The sequence below is a fragment of the Pleurodeles waltl genome, chromosome 5 (assembly GCF_031143425.1).
Source record: "Pleurodeles waltl isolate 20211129_DDA chromosome 5, aPleWal1.hap1.20221129, whole genome shotgun sequence".
Lineage (NCBI taxonomy): Eukaryota > Metazoa > Chordata > Amphibia > Caudata > Salamandridae > Pleurodeles > Pleurodeles waltl.
Window position 1 is genome coordinate 1313869098 of NC_090444.1, and position 17709 is coordinate 1313886806.

General features: G+C 42.0%; 1 protein-coding gene across 3 annotated transcripts in view; it reads right to left on the reverse strand.

The window, feature by feature from the left end:
* ORC3 (origin recognition complex subunit 3) overlaps window positions 1-17709 on the reverse strand; it is a 342442-nt gene that overhangs the window by 289492 nt on the left and 35241 nt on the right. For 2 of the 3 annotated variants that reach the window (XM_069235555.1, XM_069235556.1), the window contains exon 4: window positions 13863-14007. In XM_069235555.1, coding sequence (XP_069091656.1) covers window positions 13863-14007 — 145 coding nt within the window. Of the gene's footprint in view, window positions 1-5321; window positions 5451-13862; window positions 14008-17709 lie in introns of those variants that run through there. The other variant, XM_069235557.1, reaches the window with a different exon arrangement.

Sequence of the window (17709 nt, forward strand, 5' to 3'; positions counted from 1 at the left end):
CCCTTAGAATGTTAGCACATTCCATCAGTTGCTGGAGAGCTGGACTTGGAATGTTGGCACTGAAGCAAAGTGGAAAAGATCTATGCTGACTGGAGGAATTGAAGGTGGAGCAGTGGAGACTTGGAATAAAGGTGTCAACTTGGATGGAAAATGTGTCTTTATTATAACAGGAAACCTAGCAAACTTGTACATTTTTTAAACCTAGACACCCATGGGAATCCAGGATGGAGTGACTTGTGTAGCTGTCACCAGGTTCCATTACCCACAATCCCTTACAAACCTCAAAATGTATCTAAAAAAAAAAGCACACATTTTCCCCACATTTCTGTGTTGGAAAGTTCTGGAATCTGAGGTGAACCACAAATTTCCTACCACCCAGGGTTTCCCTCAGTCTCCCAATAAAAATTATACCTCACTTGTGTATATGTATGGCAAGTGCCGGTGACAGGGAAGGGCCAAAAACGTGAAGAAATAGAGGGGGTTCAAAAGGGCAGGTTTTCTTTCCATATGCTTTTAGTCTGGCTCTGCTTTGGTCACCCATACAAATGGGGCAGAGTTTTTATCAGTACGGATGGGGCAATGCCGGGTGGTAGCAATTTTGTGAATTCCTGAAGTTTCACATAAATGTTGGGAAAATGCATGATTTCAGGCAAAGTTGGAGGTTTGCAGGGCATTGTGGAGAAGAAAATAGTGTGGTGTGTATGTGAAGCACACCACCCTGGACTCCCCCAGATGTTTAGTTTTCAGAAGAATCTGAGTCTGGTAGGTTTTTCCAGATGCAGCGTACCGAAGTCCAAAAAGATTAGCTACTCACCATTGCAAGTGGGATGATATTGGGAGGTAGCCAAGCTGGCCTGGCCCATATGTAAAATCAACACCCAAAATAGTCAGGTGTTCTCTTACTTGCCAATGAGATGAGTCTGCATGGGCGGGGGTTGGGTGGTTTGGGGCAGAAAGACTTGCCCCCTTCAGTTGGGATGGGGGCAAAACCATGCTGATGGTGGTGTGCAGCCTCCACCCTCTGTTTTTTTTTTTATTCCCTGTCGTCTGGTAGGCTTTCTCCCCCCTGGGGGGCAGCTCGGGGGTAATTACCATAACTGCCGCCCAGGGGGACAGAAAGACTTTGGTTTCTAATTATGTGGGATAGGGGCATGGCTATGCCCGTTCTGGGCAGCCCTCATCCATAGACTTTTCTAAACAAAAATAATAATAATAATCCCTGGTGTCTAGTGGGCTTTCTGCCCCCCCCGAGGGAGTAGGGTGGGAGCATTGCCTTGCCCATGATGGGCAGCCACCACCCTTTCCTAAATATAAAAAAGTCCTTGGTGGCTAGTGGGCTTTCCGTCCCCCAGGGGGTGAAGATTGCCCCATCTGCCACCCGGGGGAGGGGGCAGAAAGACTGTATTGTGTTTAAAAGAAATTCAAGGGGGAGCAAAAACCCTTGCCCAAGGGGCTGCTCCTCCCTCCCTGGTAAGCTAGTGGAGTAGATCCCCGCTTGAGGATCACCCTCCTGAGGCGATCCCCAAGCAGGGATCTACTAGAGAAAGGTACCTTTGGAAAGTTGAGAGTCTCCCCTTTCCAACGGTACCTCTTCCGTTGAAATTGGTGCTCAGGGGGTTGGCTATGCCTGTGAGCACCAAAGAAAATGTAAGCAAATGAGCAGCTTGGCTCATTTTACTTTTATTTTCCCCTTTAACCAATGCTAAAAATATCCAAATGAAACCCCTCTGGTGCCTACACCAGAGGGATTTCAAGTGTCATGTGCACGGAGGGGTGGGAAACGTCCGACACACACGAGCACTTCAGCGCCAGTTGGCCCCCCGTGTTGTCTAGCAAATGCAACGGGTTAAACTTGTAATTCCGAAACAAAGTTCCAAAGTGGTGGTGTATTTTTGTTTTATTAATGAAAAAAGAAAAACTAATGCCCACCACATCCTGCAAGTGGGAGTCATTATTATAGTAATTGTTTTAAAAACATTACACTGGCCACCCTAATCTATGGAGGAAACATTCTGTCAATGAATCCATGGAGGGTCAGTGGACGAAAAGTTTATGGTCCACTCATCTCATAATAAGGTGGACAGACCGAGAGTTTGACTGTTGAATAGTGAACATTTTACAAGGCATTCATAATTGTGGCTTAAACATCCTCGCAAATGTTTGCATACAGAACCCTTACATCTGGAAGCTGAGGAAGTCTATTGTAGGATGTCTGTGGTGACTAGGAGACCCATGTTTGATTAAGGAAAACGTATTGAGGAAGGCCAGGTTCAGACTCTGCCACAGGGTGGTAAAATATTGCAGGAGGCATGAGAAGTAGTTCTGCCACTGGCTATGAAGTACATAAACACATGAAATTTGTAGAAGGCTTTGATAACCAGGCATGGCATCCTGGTTCTGACAGAGGAAGGATAGAAAACAGACAAGACAGACTGAAAAAGCCAGGTCAAGTTGTGATTGGTTTCTTAAATTTAGAATAAATAGGAATACTTATCAATGAGGATTAAAAAAAAGTTTTAAATTGTAGTGCCTTGGTAGAACGTGCAGCCTTCCATACAGCTGCAATAATTTGGGGAAGCAGCAGGATACCTCCTGTTGAGGAGGGCCACACATAAACTGGCTTTTAAGTTAGAAGTCTGGTTCTAAGAGAGCCAGGTCCTACATTGTGGAAGGATCTGTGCATCAAACAGAGACATTTAAGCCAGTTCTTCTTTATATAGAGAGCCAGTTCAGGTTTTTTAGATTAAAGTGCAAAGGTTCCTGATGATGTAGACTGAGGATCAGATGTGTAGCCTCATTCTGTACAACTTATAATCATTGCTTAAGGTACTTAGTATAACATAGTAAAGAGTGGCAATTGTCTAATTGTGAAATTATAAGTACCTGGATGTCAGTTTTGTGAGAGGAGCAAGGAAGAAAAAAAACAGATTTTGCCAAGCACCCGTATGATGACATCATACGCACCATCAAAGCAGGTGGAAGCCATTAAAGTGACTTGAGGAGCAAAGGTGAAGTTGGAGTCAAAAAGGATTCCAGGATTTCTAGTCCAAAAAATGGGGGAGATGGGCTAGGGTTATAGGTAGCTCCCACCCTAGTCCGCCAACAGACTGATAGCAGAATGACAGTCGATTAGTAAAACTTCATTTTTTTCACTGTTCAGTATAAGATAACTTTTGTTCATCCACCTTGGAGCAGCCAACATATTCACATTTTAGCTACTTTTTTTGAGCGGGTGTTGCTGGAGGGGAAATTTTTAGGATTTTGAGTTCTTGAAGGACAGCTAGGGATGAAGGAGGGCAATGGGTGTATCACTGCAGGATGTGTGTTACTTTTTATTTTGGTACAGATCTTGAAGGCAAAAGTATGAAGGTTAAGGATATCCTTGAATGGTAGTAAAAACTGGTTCCAATCCAAGAAAACTGTCAGTTCTTCACTTTTTGGACCTGTGATTTTGAGCTCTGCTGTGGAGTGAGTTTACTCTAATGTAGTCTCACTAACCAAAAGCTGTGCTGATATTGGATAATGAGCTGCAACCTACAGCACCTACCAAGTAATTTAAGGCCAGCTGCCTGTGGACAGGAACGAAAATATGCTCTGGGTTTTTTCAGGAGACGTATAGATGTGTATGTATTGTGAAGTTTACTTTTGTGAATTACGTATGCATGGATGTCTATTGTGCTTTTTTGTATGGGGACAGAAATCCATTTTGGAGAAGGGTGCTATCTGGATTAGGCAATGTATGTGCAGACAGGACACAGATCTACCATAATTGAGAGGTCCAAGGGAAGATCAGCCCTACAAAGATCTGTGGTGATTTCTCTTCATCCCTGAAACCTTGCATGTGCCTCTGGTTGCCCCAGACAGGGTGATGTGCTTGCTTGGTCATCCTTCCTGACCTGGACATGTATGGTGGGGTTGTCCGTGAAGTTGTAAACTTGCAAGCTAGATGCCCAGTGGTGGTGAAGAATTTTGGGTTTAAGCTCAGCATTGTGGGAAGCTTTATATGCCAGCTTACCAGCAGAGTTATAGGAAATAAAACACTGTGGTGTCTTATAAACAAACCCTGGTGCCAATGACCATGGGCAGTAAATGACTGACTGAGAAAGATCCTTTGATGAAAGCCATATTACTTCTGAAAAGCCTGTCAAAGTCTGTAGCTAAGTGGAGGTTTATTGTGAAAACATGTTGTTAAGGCCAATAGGTGGTGGATTATTGACTATGAAAAAATTGTCAAACCTATTTGGAAGAGGTCTGTTTATTGGGTAAAGCCAGTTTTACAAAGCGTGTGGTTTCTCCATGTTCACTTATGTTTTAATGTATTTAGCTGTACGTAGAACAGAGTACGTTTTCAAAGTAAAAGTACTGGATGGAGTAGTAACACTACTGAGTGCTATTGCTGTTTCTAGCCCAAGCCACAAACTTGAGTAAGCTATGGGCAATTGCTAAAAGGGTGGTTGGCACTCACCTTTAATTCCAATTATAAGGTGAACCAGAGGCAATAGGCTTCCACGGACACAGTCAACGGTCACTAACTCCCAACGGCCCAAGGCCCCTGAACCAGTTCCCCAGTAAGATTGCTAACTATTGTTTTATAGATTGGTGGGATAACATAATGGATGCATTTCTGTTCAACAATGCACCTTAAATGAAGAGATTTTACTTGTGATCATGGCCTCTTTTTGGGCAACCCCGTACCTTCACCTCTCTTCAGCTGAATCACGAGAAATGCCCTAAGCAGGCAGGGCCATAGGAGACCACCAGTCTCCAAAGTGCATGCAAGAGTCATATTCTGCATGTGGACAGCTACCCCGAATAAAGATATTCGGCATGTAGCACCTCCCATACCCCCACCCCATCTTATTGACCATTTGCTACTCCCTTCCCTTTTAGAATAGAATGTCTAGTGCTAGTTCACTGGGGCCTATAAAAGTGAAAATTACACCTACTGAATAGGCCTAGCTTTCCTGTCACTACTGACCCTCTAGTGCCAGTACCTCTTATTGTTTACACGTTGAGTAACTTCTACAGCAAGAGCCAGGAGAAAGGACATGCCAAAAATCGGATGTCTCATGCTGCTACCCTTACAGCTATAGATATGCCTACTACTGGAAGAAAGGGCTGAAGCTCCAGATACTTTTGCTTTGGAGACAAGGAGACTGGACTGGATAAAAAACTTTGAACCAGACACCCGAACCCTGCCTCAAGAGAGACCTAGCACTTGGAAGATGTGGCACCTTTAGCACAATGGCCAAAAATAGAAACTTGGGATGTAAAACATATTTTAAAAGTGGACTGAAAATCAACAGGAGACTGGTACCTACCTGCTCACCGATCTGTCCAAGGTGCACCAAAGGTCAGCTTGACCTCATAGTAGTTCCTGCTACGTTCTCCTCCTCCTCCGCAAATCCTGTTAAGCGGTCATCTTTGGGACGGTATCTGGCCTCATCGGCTACATCCTGCAGCTTTGTCCGGCTGGAAATGTTTGACTTAAAAAAAAGTGATTATTTCCGAAAGTAGGAATCTTCACCGCAACTTCGCCCAGTGGCTCCCCAACGATGACGCCTCCTCCTCACAGACTGCCTTGGACCATTGAACTGTACTTGCTAAGACATTTTTCTTAAAAAAAAAAAGTCTGAAAGTAAGCTAAGTTCGGGCCCAATCCACCTGGTGCATACAAATTGTGCTCCATCACAGCCTGCCAGAACTTTTGACTTTGCCCCGATGTCTCATGGCTAGATGCTAGAGGTTGGAGCTCTGACTTTTTAGATGCTATTTTTCACTAAAAACTTAAAATATTCATAACTCTAGTTCAACTAATGGGATTTTGTCATTTTGGTGTCAAATTATTATTGATTAAAATTTTCTCTATTTTTCTAAGTTGGTGTGGGATTTTTCTTGAGTTGTGTTTTCACTTTATTACCATTTATGTGCTTCATAAATACTTAACACATGGCCTCTAAGTTAAGCCTGACTGCTTTTGTTGCAAGCTACCAGAGTGTTAAGCACAGGTTAATTTAGTGATTTTTTTTTGGTTCACCATGACATCTATTGTGGTTGTTCCTTGAGAAGGGTTCACACACCCCTTAACAAAAGACCCAATTTTGCACACATATCATGTGCAAGATGAGGAGGATTCTTTGCTGTGCAAGTGGCTGTCCCTCCCGTCCGGTCAGGATTGCCATCCTGCTAAAACCCGGTTCCCCTATTGTGAGACAGCTTAGGAGGAATACACAAAGGCCAACTGCCAACTATACCTAGTCATGTAACCCAAGAATAGGCCGCATGCGCTAAATGGTTGGGCCAAGAAAATGCCAATTTTCTAAAAGGGGAATTTTTTTAGAATTGGGACAAAATCTGACTTTACTATTAGAGAGGGCCTTAAATGGCAATTTCTTAGACACCAAAAATTAGATTTCTACCTGCTCCTAAACAAAAGTTATCACTTATTAAATGTAATTAGACAACCCAAGGTTATCTTATGGAAGCAGTAGGCGTCACAGTAGTGAAAACAATAATGTACGTTTTTCACTACTAGGACATGTAAAAGTGAAAAGTACATGTATAACATTTTAAATACAATAAACCCCTGCCCTGTGGGCTGTTTAGGACCTATCCTAGGGGGTGATATATGTACTAAAAAGGAAGTTTCAGGCTGGGCAAAAGATTTATTTTGCCATGTCGAATTGTCAGTTTAAAACTGCCACAGGCCGCAATGGTAGGCCCAGTAGTAGCATTTAATTTATTGGCCCTGGGTAAATGGTATACCACTTTACTAGGGATTAAGTAAATTAAATATGCCAATCTTACCCTGTCGTAGGGAGTGAGCATAAGCACTTTAGCACTGGTCAGCAGTGCTAAACTGCACTTTGTCCCAAGGCCAACAAAAAATAATGTCATCAAAACAGGAGGGGACAAGGCAAAAGGTTTGGGGAACACCACCCGAAGGCTGACAGGTCTAACAAATATGTGCAGAGATGCAGTCTTTCAAGTGAAGCAAAACTTAACTATATATTCTTCCAATGCTTTTTCCTTTATAACTCTACTTCAAGCATGTGTTTCACGCTTGTTTACAGAATCTTACCAAGGGCAGTCTCCCAAATTTACAAAGCAATAATGAATACAACACTGATTAAACTACGCATTTTAACATCCAGATGAGAGAAGGTCGTGGGCTTTCTGGATAATTTGAACATATAAGAAGCCCTACTGCACTCTAGAAAAGAGGAGATCAAGTTGGGCTTTAGGCTAGTAAAAATTAAGACACATCATACATTCTATGATGGAAGGCTCCACTCTACATCTTGTATGAGAATCAAACACAGTCTTGTGCTTGAGAAGAGGGCGCCTTCTTGATTGAGGTAGGGGCGGTTGGAGACACTTGAAAATAATAATGATCATCCAATTTCAAGCCAAGGAAGCGCTACCTTGGTTGAAGGGTGAGTAGCAACAATACCTTCCCAGGTGCCAGATAATTTTGATTACACTGTGATTAGTGGAGGCGGTTTTTTCATACTGCCTAGAAATGGGGTATTGCCATTCACCCTGAACATAGACACCCGGTACCGTATTACTGACTGGTGCATGGCTGCATATAAGGTGGCTTACAAGACCAGGGTATGTCTCTCACTGCTGCCTGAAACCGCCCCCCTCCCCCCCGCCCCAGGTGTTTGGATTATTTGAGACTCCATGGCTCCTAGTTTTGCAACTCATGTACTTACGTAACTTTGTTGAATGGCACACTAATGTCCCCTTTTTGTCTCTTACTACCTACGGTAAGAGATGCTATGATTATTTGTGTACTAAACTTGGTGCTCTGAGAATCTTTTTTTCATTTTTAGGTCCAGCCTAGCCAGTGCATGCGCTGTCTCTGCGAGACATGCTTTGTTCAGTATATGGGTTTTAACCACGCCCACTCTTGCTATTCTTTCTTTGTTGTGCTTGTCTTAAATGCTTCACTTTTGTTGGTGCATTGTGTCAAATGCCACTCCTTTGAGTGCTAAGATCCCGCCCAGAGAGCTTTCACTAAAAGAACATTTTTGTTGGCAGTCACACTACATCACGTTTCCTCCTGCTACAGCATGTGATGGCCCCACCTCCCTCCTCCCATCTGGTTTCGGTTTTGCCTTTCATCCCAGCAGCAATCTTTTCTACTCATGGCTGGGCAGTAAATTAACCAAGGCTGTGTTTTTATACTGTGCTGGCTCTTATACTGAATTGCAGTGTTTTTGCACATTACTGCTTTACAGGACTGTTTAGAGCCTTGGCAAGCATCTCAAGAGTGAAAACTTTATTCCCAAAATAGACTTCTAGCATTATAATTTAACTGGCATACACGGAAAAGAGGCACTCCTTTTATAACAGTGGACATGTATACGGGTATGTCTGCTTCCTTTCTGCTGAGTGCAACATTAATTATATAATTAATACAAACTTTTTAATTATGGGAGCCAGGAATGGCTGTGTTCATAATGTAGTGTGTCTGGTCTTCCATCCAAGTAACACCTTTACAGGGAGTGCAGAATTATTAGGCAAGTTGTATTTTTGAGGATTAATTTTATTATTGAACAACAACCATGTTCTCAATGAACCCAAAAAACTCATTAATATCAAAGCTGAATATTTTTGGAAGTAGTTTTTAGTTTGTTTTTAGTTTTAGCTATGTTAGGGGGATATCTGTGTGTGCAGGTGACTATTACTGTGCATAATTATTAGGCAACTTAACAAAAAAAAATATATACCCATTTCAATTATTTATTATTACCAGTGAAACCAATATAACATCTCAACATTCACAAATATACATTTCTGACATTCAAAAACAAAACAAAAACAAATCAGTGACCAATATAGCCACCTTTCTTTGCAAGGACACTCAAAAGCCTGCCATCCATGGATTCTGTCAGTGTTTTGATCTGTTCACCATCAACATTGCATGCAGCAGCAACCATAGCCTCCCAGACACTGTTCAGAGAGGTGTACTGTTTTCCCTCCTTGTAAATCTCACATTTGATGATGGACCACAGGTTCTCAATGGGGTTCAGATCAGGTGAACAAGGAGGCCATGTCATTAGATTTCCTTCTTTTATACCCTTTCTTGCCAGCCACGCTGTGGAGTACTTGGACGCGTGTGATGGAGCATTGTCCTGCATGAAAACCATGTTTTTCTTGAAGGATGCAGACTTCTTCCTGTACCACTGCTTGAAGAAGGTGTCTTCCAGGAACTGGCAGTAGGACTGGGAATTGAGCTTGACTCCATCCTCAACCCGAAAAGGCCCCACAAGCTCATCTTTGATGATACCAGCCCAAACCAGTACTCCACCTCCACCTTGCTGGCGTCTGAGTCGGACTGGAGCTCTCTTCCCTTTACCAATCCAGCCACGGGCCCATCCATCTGGCCCATCAAGACTCACTCTCATTTCATCAGTCCATAAAACCTTAGAAAAATCAGTCTTGAGATATTTCTTGGCCCAGTCTTGACGTTTCAGCTTGTGTGTCTTGTTCAGTGGTGGTCGTCTTTCAGCCTTTCTTACCTTGGCCATGTCTCTGAGTATTGCACACCTTGTGCTTTTGGGCACTCCAGTGATGTTGCAGCTCTGAAATATGGCCAAACTGGTGGCAAGTGGCATCGTGGCAGCTGCACGCTTGACTTTTCTCAGTTCATGGGCAGTTATTTTGCGCCTTGGTTTTTCCACACGCTTCTTGCGACCCTGTTGACTATTTTGAATGAAACGCTTGATTGTTCGATGATCACGCTTCAGAAGTTTTGCAATTTTAAGAGTGCTGCATCCCTCTGCAAGATATCTCACTATTTTTGACTTTTCTGAGCCTGTCAAGTCCTTCTTTTGACCCATTTTGCCAAAGGAAAGGAAGTTGCCTAATAATTATGCACACCTGATATAGGGTGTTGATGTCATTAGACCACACCCCTTCTCATTACAGAGATGCACATCACCTAATATGCTTAATTGGTAGTAGGCTTTCGAGCCTATACAGCTTGGAGTAAGACAACATGCATAAAGAGGATGATGTGGTCAAAATACTCATTTGCCTAATAATTCTGCACTCCCTGTAATTCTGGGTGAAAAATGTTTTGAAAAGGATCTGCTGTTTGCATCAAGTTTTCTTTAAATAAAGCTGCAAAATGTTGCTTCTAAAAATATATTTACGCAGAACCGTGACAGCAAACCAAAAACTAATGTTATATTGTAGTAACCGCAACAAAGCGTTATAATGAGGCAGCGCTTTCTCTTGCGATTGCTTTTGTACACGCAATAAAGCGCATCTATATTATAGCACTTTATCACTTGTGCTACCACCTGGAACAAAACCACTGTTTGTATCCAACAACATGAGTGCACCCCATAGAGGAGTACATGTTCCAAAGACAATCTCAAAAGAAAGTGCTGCTATATTATAGCACTTTATTACAGTTGCTACGCTATAACATTATAATGTAACACATAGCAACTGTAATAAAGCTCTATAACGTAGCAGCACTTTCTTGTGCGTACAAAGGCAATGTTAAAAGAAAGCGCTGCTACATTATTGCACTTTATGTTTGCTACAATGTAACATCGTTTTTTTCTTTGATGTTGCAGTTGCACGCAAATGTATTTTATAGAAGCAACCGTTTTGTGAAGCTGAAAATAAAGCTGCAAAAGGTTGCGTCTAAAAGTATATATTTACTCGGAACCATGACATCAAACCAAAAACTAATGTTATATTGTAGCAACCATAATAAAGTGCTATAATGTAGCAGCGCTTTCTTTTGTGATTGCCTTTGTACACGCAAGAAAGAGCCGCTATGTTTCAGTGCTTTATTATGGCTGCTAAACTATAACATTATAATATATAGCAAGTGTAATAAAGCGCTATAATGTATCAGCGCTTTCTTGTGCGCACAAATGCAATGTTAAAATAAAGTGCTGCTACATTGTTGTGCTTTATTATGTTTGCTACAATGGAACATTGTTTTTTTTAGGTTGAGCGCACCAGCGATTTGACCTGTTGTAAGTATTGTGGGCTTTTAACCACGCCCATCACATTCAGGCGTTCATGGGCTTGACTTTCAAAACTCACGTGATGTCATATGTAATTGCTTTACATTTGACCCGCCTTGAGGCTGTTTTTGTCATGCCTTGCAGACTGCTCCTCTAACATGGATTATTGCACGACTGTTGATCTACTTCAGCATGGGCAAACTATTTTTTTTGTCTCTCCCCTTCGTGCTGCGTAGCAAACATGCCACTTACAGAGCAAACCGGCAGGCACAACAGCGTGAACTTGATCAGTGGTACTGAAGCGCTGGTCATATTGTTCACAGTTACCTAATCAGAGTCATTTCTTGTGGCTCTCCCCTTAAAACACCTGAAATTGGTAAATGCTTTACATAAAACAGAAATCCTCAAAGCGAAAGCAGTTCGCTGGAGAGGCACAGCTGGAGAGGCGATACTACAATATTCACTGCACTCGAGAAAACGCGACCAATAATGCTTTGCAAACACTCTTTTTCATAACATTTTTACCCATAGCTCAGCCTGTGGTGATCCTAGGACAATGGGACCACCACCAAAACGTTCAGCACGACACGCTCTTCCTGTCTATGGCATCTCTGGGTATAATAACCCTTCAATGTCTGTTTAAGCATTCTCATGGCTGGAACTTTTGTCTTCCAACTGGGAATAGCTTGTGTTTTAAGAGCCTTGTTTGTAATATCATTGCTATAAGCCTGATATCCCTGAAAATATGTAATGTACTAAAGCCTCTATGGGCTACATATAAGGTTGCTCTGTATTACTTTCTGCCATTTTCTTTTTGTGTGGTTATGCCCTCTAGGGGCTAACAATATATTTAAATGACTATGTTTCTTACAAATGCTATTTTCATGTGGTGTCCTCTATGGGCTGTTCTAAACATTACAGTCTTATCAACATATTTAAATATTTGTGGCACAGAAACTTGCTTTGTAAGCATTCTTTTTCATAAAATTTTTGCCCACAGCTCAGCCTGTGGTGGTCCTAGGACAATGGGAACACCTTCAAACCATTGACCACAATGTGTTCCTTCTGTCTACATCATCTCTGGGTCCCCACACTATGTTAGTGGGGACTCCAAAATAACCCCTCCCACTACTCAATGTCTTATACGCTTTTTCATAACTAGAACTTTTGTTTTACAGCTCGGAGAACTTTTATTTGTAAGACCTTGTTGGTAATATCATTGCAGTAGGCCTGCTAGCCCTCAAAACGCCCTCAAGGGGCTAACACTGCATTATTTTCTCCTGTGTTTTTTCATGGGGTTCTCTAGGAGCTAACAATATGGTTACATGACCATGTTTCTTACAAATGATATTTTGGTTATGGTGCCCTCTAGGGGCGGTTTTGAGCATTACAGTCTAATCCCAAAAGTTTATTTCTGATAAAGGATTAAATGACAATTGTATATGTTTTAATAATCTATCCTTATTTGAATTATGACCATAATTTAGGCCAATTTAACATCCTTATTACACTGTGACTGTTTGAACACTCTTGATATGTTTGGATGACCCTTGTAGTTTATTTCCCCTCTGTAGTGGTCTGGTATCTTTGTTTTGGGAATTGTGTTAGCCAGCCAGTAACTCTGATGATGGGGTGGTGAAAGTGGTGTTCTATTGGAATTAGCATGGCAGATTTAAATTAGGATGCTAAATGGCAACGTTTTTATTTTTTTGCTGCAGACAGAGAAAGAAGGTAAATGGAAGTGCTTCAGTTATACGCAGGGCCACTGGAATTATATGGCAGGAAAAGACAAAATTATGAGGCAGAGTTGACCAATTTATATGTCAAGAAAAGTTCAGTTATAAATTTACAATGCCAATAGCTCTAACACAAGCAAATGTGAGACCTATTGCATTGCAAATGCTTGTTCTTGTATTTTGTAATACGTTGGAATAAATATGCCATGTGGCACCGAAGGTGATGGCAAAGAAATATGTTACAAAACGAATAAAGAAGATCTTGTTTTTTTTTTTTTTTTTTTAAAGGGGGGAAATTTGTGTGAGTGCAAAGATTCGAGGCCCATCAAGTGAGGTAACAAGACAAACTAGGTAAATGAAAGTATAGCGAGGGGAAAATGAGCACACTAAAGTAAATTGAGCAGGACGTATAAGCAGCACAGACAGACAGGAGAAAAATGGGGAGGCAGCAACTGAACTGAGACCAGTAAGTGATAATTTGCATGACACTGCTGGCTCCTTTCTGATGCAGTGCCTACAAATCATTATTACTCCGATGTGGCGTGTCTTTCCTAGAAGAAACTATGACATGAGAAGCAGAATATCTGCATATTATGCACCCTTAGTCCAGTAATCCTATGGCCCTAACAAAACAGCTTGTCAATAATTCCAGTGCTTGAAAAAGCAATGGCAAGCTTCTGTCTAGTTGTGGTCTAAAAATGCACAACCCTTTGATCATACATTGGCAAACAATCCGTCTTTTCAAACAGAACACAACTTGAAATAAATCACATGTCCAGTAAATAATGTTCTGCTGAGCTATGGGAACTTGAAAAGAATACACCATACAACTACATTATAATAGATGTTCCAATGAAGCCATAGTTGCGGCTGTGTTACAGATCAGCTGCACCCAAGAGAAAGGGGTAGAAAGATGTACCAAAGTCTGCATCCAAGAGAAAGGGGTAGAAAGATATACTAAATTCACATCTTTGAAAGGAACACTGAAAAACACAAGCTTATCACGCTGTTACAACCCCTAAAGCAAAATAAAAACTATGTACTTCTTGACATCTACATTGAAAGGTAGTACTTCGAAGAGACAAATACAGCATCAACCATTAACAGTTAAAAAAAATATGCATACCCAATACAAGTGCTGCTGTAGGGATTTCACTGGATCTCATGCGGCTACTCCATTCATTTTTCGTCTCTTGAAATTCAGAATGTGACTGTCTGAAAAACTCTATCAAGCCATCAAACAGTTTTTTGTTTAAGTCCTCCTGGAGTTGCTACACTAGCAGAAAAACACACAATTAGATGCATCCTACTAAAAATGACACTAACATTTAAATACCCCTGAACAAATACATTTTACATTTTACCTAAACTATGAAATGGATAAGTCAGTAGCCTGAATGTAGGTGGTGTACCAATGCCATGTGTGGTTTTTCAACACAATACAAGATGTCCACCTATTGTGGAGGACTGTATGGAAAAAGTAGGCTTGGGTGGCATACCAACACTTTACTGAACCAGATGATGGTAGTGGCACTCTAAGGCTTTGTTCATATAAGAACATCATAATTCTCACTGGGAATACTTCAATCTAATTCTTGATACACGACAAAAAAAAGGTGAGAGGACAGCCACTTCAAACCTCGTCAGATGACTGACTAGTTTAAGTGGAAGAGGGCTATCAGACGAATTGAGATGTGAAAATCAGACAGTAATCAAAAGGCAATTGCACAGATTGGTTGTTGCGACCTGTCCAATGTTGAAACTTTTCAGTGATGAAAAACACTGGTTATTTGTCACGTGATGACATTTTGGAATGACAACTGGTACTTTAATTGTTTGTGTACAGTCCTTTGCATTTTTTAACATGGCAATTCTGCATCAGTTTGCTTCAGTAAATGGTTTCAAATGGTTAGAAATCTACAAACCTTTTAGCACTAACTCATTTTCATTAAGGATATCCAACGTATAGATAAGAACTACAACATTCTTAAATAGGTTTACAAGATGTGAAAGTAATGAAGATAACAGTACTAAATACCTTATAAAAGCACTGAAAAAAATCAGACATTACAACATCAAACTCAGCAACAGTAGACCATAAGGCAGTAAGGGTAATGGGGCAAGAGAGCATAATGTGAAAAGAGACAGAATCAAATACCCTTAAAAAAATTAAAAAAAACTCACAGCAGCCAAGTCAAGGTTGGATTACAAAACTGAGCAAACCCCTCTACAAGGAAGTATCTTGCGTATCAGCAGCCAACAGATACACACCCACACTAAGAATCAGGAACACAGCAATCACATCACAACTCAGGGTAGCCGTTGTCTGGATTTTCAGCGTTTTTAGCTCACTTCATTAAATTGGAGGGTCTATCCAGATCCACAAACATACTAGTGATACCATTTATTACCACTCTCTTATTTATAACACGTTATTAGTTTACATACCAACAATAAGGTGTCATATATCATATGAAAAATAATATTCCCTAAAGGTTCATGGCCAGTCAACAACTTTACATCCATGATCATTAAACTCCACTTCCCTCACACAGCAAGAGTCACTCTGAATCACTTATCTGCATTAAAGGTAAATGCTTCAGGGACCAAGGCTCCAGAAGGATACACCTACAGTGGCACCAGTCCTTCCAAATTTGTTGGTGTTTCTGTGGGCCACCTCTGGCACAGAAACAGGGCCTCTTGAAACTCATGCAATAAGAGAGTTGAGTCCTTTCAGCATTTAGTAATGTCACCCTTAGCAACCAAGAGAACAATCCTAACAGTGACACTTTGTATCTACTGCTATCTAAATCAACATTGATATGCAAAAGAATCATTTTGGAGTCCGGGGAGAGTCGCCATCACTACTACCCACCCAACAAGGAGAGGACACCCCTCCAAAAGGAGACAATCACCCCACAAATACACATCATGTGAATAATGTCCCCTTTTTGCATCAAACATCTCAAACAGAAAGGCAAATCTACCACCCCCATCGTCTATTCCACATAGAAAAGGGATGATGTAGGTACTTCACTGGTGCCAAGCACAGCCTCCAACCTATAGCTATACAGCCCTTCTTCATGCATTGGAGCTTTTGTTTCTGTAATGGTAGGACAAGAGTCTTGGAAGATGTGCATCTTACTGCCCCTTAGCGTCAGCACTTTTCCTCACGACATCCTTTGTAAGTTCCTTGATCTATCTAGGTCAGTGGTCCGCTAAGCTTCCTCAGGAGGTCCGCTACTGCTTAGAAAATCAATTATTAACAGATTACGTCCCCAGCTTTCATTAATGACCCAGTGGGGGTCCGCCGGATTCCAATATTGTTCAGTGGAGGTCCCCAGGTTCCAGTAATGATAAAGTAGGGTCCAAAGAAGTCAAAAGGTGGGGAACCACTGCTCTAGGTGATCCCATATCCAATAGGAAAGTGCCCATGCCATTAACCTTTTTACCTTGCCATCCAGTGTAAATTCTGACGAGCCGGTGAATGTCCTTTATAATAGAGTGGAGCTCCTCCAAAGCCCTCTGACTCTATGAATACCCCAAGATAGATCCAATGTCCTTACCAACATGGACATGAGCAACCACCTCAACACCTTTACCATGGAAGCTCTAAAAGCATTTTTGAGGTCTTTGATTTTATTCTCCAAGGTGATCATGGAGATAATGGCACAATTTTAAAAGGCACGTTGCTGATTCTGGGTCTGTGTGTCCATGTATGTAATCCTGCTAGTCAGATTATGAACTTCACTGTCCACAATGTCCGATCTGGAATTAATATGCACCACTGATGAGTCTACTGATGTGACTTTATCGTAGGTAAGATATAATGGCTTATTGTCCTGTGAAAGCAGGGCGGTCTCATCCTCTTACTTTCAGTCACCCAGGCAGCCAGTAGGAAAATGCAGTTTGCAACAGCTCAACTGTATATTGGCGGGTTAATGGGAGAAGGGAGCATAACCTGAATGCCTGCCTCACTCTTAGCCTGGCACCTGCTCTGAATCCACTGCGCTCTTTTTGCCACACCCTATTCAGTGCTTCACCCTCCCATACACCTTTGTCAACTCTGCAGCATGCTGGGACGATAACAGGTCCCAGTCTTTAGGAACGACCATGTTTAGAGAAAACAAACTGGTGCTACGTTCATGCCTTATGTCTCGCTCTGCAGTGTTACAGCCTGGGGGAATCTGGGGGGGTGTCGTGGCCAAGCTCCCCAGCACCCCGCTGAAATCCTTCATAATCCTCCACAAGTACCTTTAAAGAGCCTCAACACTCGATTGGGTACCCGCCTTGGGGGAAGGGGGGACCATTGTGACCCCCTGGAAAGAAAGGGGAGAGGTGGACCCGGCCAGGGAGATCTGGGCACTGCAAGGCTCAGAGGCCGAGGCGGTAACGTGCTGCCGGAGACTACGATTGGATCGGCACCCCCGATGGCTGCCCGAAGTCCTCAGGTGCGTAAACTCTGGCAGCAACAGAGTTCTTAATAGGTCCTGGAGCACAAAATAGACACCATTACCACCAAAGTGAACCTACTGCATAGAGATCTCCATGGAGTCTTAGAACAATCCAAAGAGATCAAAGGGAAAGTACAAGAACTCACGCAGGAGGTGAAGACGCTGTCAGCTAAAGTACGAACTCTGTCAGAACAAACGATTCACCTCGACAAGAGACTTGGGGACACAGAGGGAAAATCTAGGCGTTGAAACCTGCAACCTACATTTTGTAGGGTTCTTGGAGTGGGCTCGAAAGGTGGCACATCAGACCAGTGGGAGAAGGGACCATAGCCAACTTCTTTCTGATCAAACTAACGCACAGAGTGCTGACACGATGTCCTCCACTGGGAGCCGCCCCAAGGGCTATCATTGCTAAAATCCTTAACTATTGTGATTGAGATACTATTCTACAGTGGGCTAGAACAAAATTGGGACTCTAAGTTTGAAGGGACTACGATATGATTTTCCTGCACTACACCC